Source organism: Marmota marmota, unplaced genomic scaffold, assembly GCF_001458135.2.
Source record: "Marmota marmota marmota unplaced genomic scaffold, marMar, whole genome shotgun sequence".
In the NCBI taxonomy this organism is placed as follows: Eukaryota; Metazoa; Chordata; class Mammalia; order Rodentia; family Sciuridae; genus Marmota; species Marmota marmota.
In genome coordinates, this window is record NW_026000130.1 from 7,884,512 (window position 1) to 7,890,328 (window position 5,817).

At 41.7% G+C, this 5,817-nt stretch overlaps 1 protein-coding gene across 1 annotated transcript in view; it reads left to right on the forward strand.

Moving 5' to 3' along the window:
* The window catches only part of Mapk1 (mitogen-activated protein kinase 1), an 87,972-nt gene that overhangs the window by 78,451 nt on the left and 3,704 nt on the right, over positions 1–5,817 (forward strand). Inside the window, exon 8 of the mRNA XM_015500345.2 lies at positions 713–838. Within this exon, the coding sequence (XP_015355831.1) occupies positions 713–829 (117 nt within the window). The 3' untranslated portion in view covers positions 830–838. The remainder of the gene's footprint in view (positions 1–712; positions 839–5,817) is intronic.

Below are 5,817 nucleotides of genomic sequence, written 5' to 3' on the forward strand. Positions count from 1 at the left end.
GCCCCCCCCCCCCTTTTTTTTTTTTTGAGACAGGATCTCACCAAGTCTTTGGGATTACGAGCATGTACCACTGTAGCCAGCTGCAGCTTCATTTTTAACAGCTCTATAATCGTTCCTCATAACAAAGATGCTATAATTTAATCAAATGCATTTATTTTAGTCTCATGGGTTTGGATCATATAAACATACCACCTCCACAACAGCACATTTCTGTTATTACAACATCCAGTACCTTGAAACATTTGCAAGTTATTCTGGGATTTGTGATAAGTTTACAAAAGAACAAAATGGGTTCAGTTGCTTTGTTTGTGTGTGGGTGTGTGTGTGTTTTGCTGGGGATTGAACCCAGGGCCTGGTGCATGGTGGGCTGGTGCTATACCACTACATCCCTACCCCCCAGTCCATTTATTAAATGCTTATGAGAACGGTGCTTTCAGGAGTATGGGCACAAATACAATGTTTATCAGAACTCTCAGATGTTTTTGTTTATTTCATGGTGCTGGGGATCAAACTCAAAGCCTCTTACATGCTAAGCATGTGCTCTACCACTGAGCTACACTCCAAGCCCTGGTGCTCTCAGGTTTTATGAGACTTCAATCTTGTTGTATAAATTTCAGAATGTAATTTAGAGTCATTTTATGAATCTAATCAGTAAATTACTGCCTGAACAAGAACAACTTTTGACTAATAAATATTTTGTCTTCTCTTAAAGCCCATCGCTGAAGCACCATTCAAGTTTGACATGGAATTGGATGACTTACCTAAGGAAAAGCTCAAAGAACTCATTTTTGAAGAGACTGCTAGATTTCAGCCAGGATACAGATCTTAAATTTGTCAGGTACCTGGAGCTTTAACCACATAGTTAACCCTAGAGAAGGAGAGGGAATATAAGTGTCATTAGAAAGTAAAAGAATTCAATGTATTCCTCTTTACTTAAATATACATTTTTATACTGACACTTTTGAATTTAAAACTGGGGAAAATACATTCTGTCTTTCACCATTGTGAATATACTTGGAATTTTTTAATTTCTGGCAGTTTATATTGACCTACAGTTACAGTGACATGAAGTTTGAATGACAGTTTCTAGAGTAATAGCTACAGTAAGACTGGTGTTTAGGCACAAGGGGACTTACAAACCTGATTTTTTTTTTTTTTAATATTTTTTAGTTGTAAATGGACACAGTAACTTTATTTATTTATCTTTATGTGGTGCTCAGGATCAAACCCAGTGCCTCACCCATGCTAGGTGAGTGCTCTACCATTGAGCATAGCCTCAGCTCCAAAACCTGGTTTTGTTTTTTTTTTTTTTTTTTTTTTTTGAGAGAGAAAGAGAATTTTAATATTTATTTTTTAATTTTCGGCGGACACAACATCTTTGTTTGTATGTGGTGCTGAGGACCGAACCCGGGCTGCACGCATGCCAGGCGAGCACACTACCACTTGAGCCACATCCCCAGCCCAAAAACCTGATTATTTTTTGAGAAAATAAATTCATGGGATAGAATAAGTTTGAGGCCTTCATTCCTGAAAATTTTAGGTTTTTTACTTTATACGACATTTTAAACATTGGGAAATTTTAACATGCAACTTTTGAGGCCCTAGGACTTCCCCTTTTCCCCCCAGTACTAGGGATTGAACACAGGGCCTTGCTAGGCAAGCACTGTACCACTGAGCTCCATCCCCAGCTGCCTAGAATGTTTCTCTAAGAATTAAGAACATAGAATTTCATGCAGTAAACACAGTGACTTTAAGTACACACACAGTGGCCAGTCAGGACAGAGAAACACTGATAAGCCAGTGAAGTGCTAGGAAGACAAGGAGCATGAGAGTGAAAAATCATGAAGACTGGACATGGGAAATAGTCAGGAAAGGAAGGAAGATGCATGGAGTCCCAAGAAGACATAAGTTTTCACAACCTAACTTAATGGGTTGGTTTGGTTTGGGTTTGTTTTTGATTTTGGTAGTACTGGGGATTGAACCCAGGGCCTTGTGAATACCAGGTAAGCATTCTTACCATTGAGCTACATCCCCAGCCTTTATTTTTTATTTTGATTCAGTCTCACTAAGCAACTGAGGCTGGCCTCAAACTTGCAGTCCTCTTGCCTCAGCCTCCAAAGTTGCTGAGATTACGGGCATGTGCCACTGTGCCTGACTTAACTTCATTTTTTTAGATGCATAGTACCAGTGTGTACAGAAGGGGTATGTGCACAGGGTAACTCTTGTACTTGCTAGGAAACATGGACATCGGGTTCACCACTTTCCAAAGAGAGGAGCCAGCCATGTGCTCAGAGTAACAGTCTGATTGCTGAGCATTCATTGTGTTCGTTTGTTTTTAAGACAGGGTCTTGTTAAGTTGCCGTTGTCTGGCCTCAAACTTGCCAGGGCTAATCTCAAATTTGCAATACTTCTGCCTTAGCTCCCCAGATTGCTGGGATTACAGGTGTGCACCATCAGGCCCCACATTTCCCTTGGTCTTTAGAACATTCTGTTCCTTAAGATTCCATTGGTTCATGTTCATTTCCAAGCACCTCCTTTAATTTAGATTTTTGAATAATTCAGAGAGTTTTACTTAGATACTTGTAGAAGTCACACACCACATACACGCACACACACTTTTTATTAGAAACTGAAAGTCCTTCCTTTCTTTATTCAAGAGTAATGAATGTAATTATTTGGCAACTGCTTGTTTGTATAATAGACTGTCTTTTGATTCTTATCTTTTTCTTGCTGCCTGCTTTTTTCAGCAGATTCACAGTATGTGAGCATCTCTCTGAAAAGGGTTCACTCCAGGACTCCCTTCCTCCCATGGAAAGTGCAGCCACCAGTTTAGCAAATCCAAAGAGTTACAGAGTGTTACAGAGTCCTCTGTATCTGCCTCTTTTGGGAGACGGATAAAAAAGAAATGGAAATTTAGGTGCTTGCCCCTGAGAAACTCCTAGTGGAGACCTAGTTCTGTAATTAATGCTTCCCACAAGGGAGTCCAAACACGGTTCTCTGTTCAGATCAGGAGTATGGGCAAGCAAAGCTGGGAAAAGCTTCATCAAGGAGGTAAAGGCTAAGCTGATCCATTAGAGGGATTTATATGGACCTGGATAGAAACTGCACCAGGAATACAGTACAAGGTGGTAATGTTGGTAAATTTAAAAATGTACAAAAAAAGAAAATACAAATCTGGATTTTCCAGAACATATGGTGAGAGGAGAGAGAATAAAGCTTATGTCAGAACCCTAGAAATGACAGGGAAGTAAAGAATTGCGAGGAAGGGGGAAGTGCTTTACATGGAAGCAACATGGAAGGAGCCAGAGATATCCCTTGACAGGCAGATGTGTCTGCAGAGACTGCAGACAAATGGCCAAAGTGGCATTGAGGTTGTGTTGGAACAGGAGGCCAAGGGTGGAGTTTTGGAATAGTGGTTTTGGCAGTGATTTTTTCCTTTGAGGTTTTCATTAGGTAGATATCCATCCTCTCCTCGTTGTTTTTATCATCATATTGGGGTCTGGAAACAATACCTCAAGCTGTGGGATCCCTGGGACTCTGTTGGTCAGTTCCCAGGCTGGAAAGCAGAAGCCACTCCAGGTGTTCCACACAAAAGGCAGGTGATTGATCAGAGGTGCTAGAAGGGCTCAAGAGCAAAAGTGGAATTACTACAGATTGGTCACTGCAGGAAGCTATTCCTGTTCTCCAGCTAAAATAGTAAGAGGTTGTTAACCAAAGTCCTTGATCAAGTGAGGATGCTGGGGAACTCACTATAACTGCAGCTGTCAGAGACTGCAGACACTTCTCATCAGGAGACCTTACTGTCACTGACTCAGGGAGACTGTGGAGCCAAAGCCACTAACATCATCCAGTGCCTCTGAAATCTAGGAAACTACCCTCCTCATGCTCCTGAAAAACAAGGGCTCCCTCATGATTCCTTTCACAGGTTATTTTTCTTAAACTAGTGAGTAGATTCTGATTTTCCCCATCTTCCTTGTCTTAGTTCAGACACATTTCCACTTAGTCTGTACCAGGTACTTTGTCAGACACCAGGAATAAACAGAACAGACAGGCCTACATGTGGCCTCCAAGGAGCACCCAATCTAGCAGGGGAGAAACCATATAACCAGAGCAACTCAGAGCACCTCTATAACAGAGGTGAGTAAGGGCACAACAGGCCCCAGAAGTAAAACTAAGCATCATAGAGTGAGGCATTTGTGCTATGCTGAATCTTGATTACTGGTGGGAAAGGGAACACAGTAGTACTAAACCAGGAATGGTAGAGCATGTAAGCACAGGCTCGAGCTAATAAGTAGGAGGAGTCTGCAGAGAGAGGGCCAAGCCCAGGACATAGCCCTTGCCTTATTAAGGAGGCTAAATCTCCTTCACAAGTAGTTACCCATCCTGAAGTGTTATCTCAGGAGACTGTAAGGGCAGCAAGGAAGTAAAAGGACTTTGCAAGCAGAGACCAATGGGATGGTTGGCCAGGGTACTCCTGGGGCTACATGATGTGGCTGCTGACTAAATGCCCTTTGAAGTTAACATTACAGACAGGGACAAGATTCTCACTAGGTGCACTCCAACTCTGAATTCAGGTGTGGCAAGTATATCACTTCTGTGTCATTATTTTGTTCTAGGCACACATGAGGCACGCAGATGCTCATTATGTACTTAGAGCCTGGTCTTTTCCATTGTTCTTTTAAATGGCAGTTTTCAGCTATTCTTAAAAGTTCAAAGAATTTTAAAGTAAACACCCGTATTCCCACCACCTAGATTCTACAGGGTTTCTTTTTGGGGGGCAGGGAGGATTATCAGTAATTGAACTCAGGGGCACTTGACTACTGAGCCACATCCCCAGCTCTATTTTGTATTTTATTTAGAGATAGGGTCTCACTGAGTTGCTTAGTGCCTCGTTTTTGCTGAGGCTGGCTTTGAACTCGCAATACTCCTTTCTCAGCTTCCTGAGCCACTGGGATTACAGGCATGCACCACCACACTGGGCTATCTGCAGTTGTTTTACTATGCTTGGTTTCCCCCTTAATATGTTCCTCCATCTACCCATCAATCCATTTTCTTCATGTATTTCAAAGGAAGTTTTCAACATCTAGACTGACTTATAGTTTAGTCATCTGGAATATAAAAATGAATCCAGCAGGGAAGGTGGGACTAGGAAATCTGTAACCTACCAGCCAGGTTCTTTTCATAAGCATTTCATTAGTGGTCACAGAAGCACTCTCTGAAGTCAGCACACACTGCAGGTCTATGATTAAGGAAATAAAAGATTAGAGTACCTAAGGGTTTTGCTCAGGATTGTAGATCAGGGCTGGGGTTGTGGCTCAGTGGTAGAGCGCTGGCCTAGCACACGTGAGGCACTGGGTTTGATCCTCAGCACCACATAAAAATAAAATAAAGGCATTCTGTCCATCTATAACTACCAAAACAAAACAAAACAAAAACAAAACTAAGCTGCTGATGATGGCAACTGTCAATCAGTGGTTGAAAAGACCCACAGATCTCACCCACCTAATCTTCATGAGAACTTAAGGGGGAGGAAGTATGAACCTCAGATACTATAGTATGCTTTGGCTACTTGAAAGGGGAAAAGGATTCAAGTTCCAAGAGAAGAACAGGTAGCTCTCTCTGGAGGGTGATCTGTATTTGGGATCATACTAGGAATCTTACATATAGGTGCACTGCCCAAACTTGTTGATTAGGACACAGAATCTTAGGAAATCTTTAGCTCACAAGGCCAGGATGAGACACATTTTCACCTGTTTCCATGTCACTGACTGAACTGTAGTATCTTTGCAAACTGCCTCAAGTATTTTTTTTTTTTTT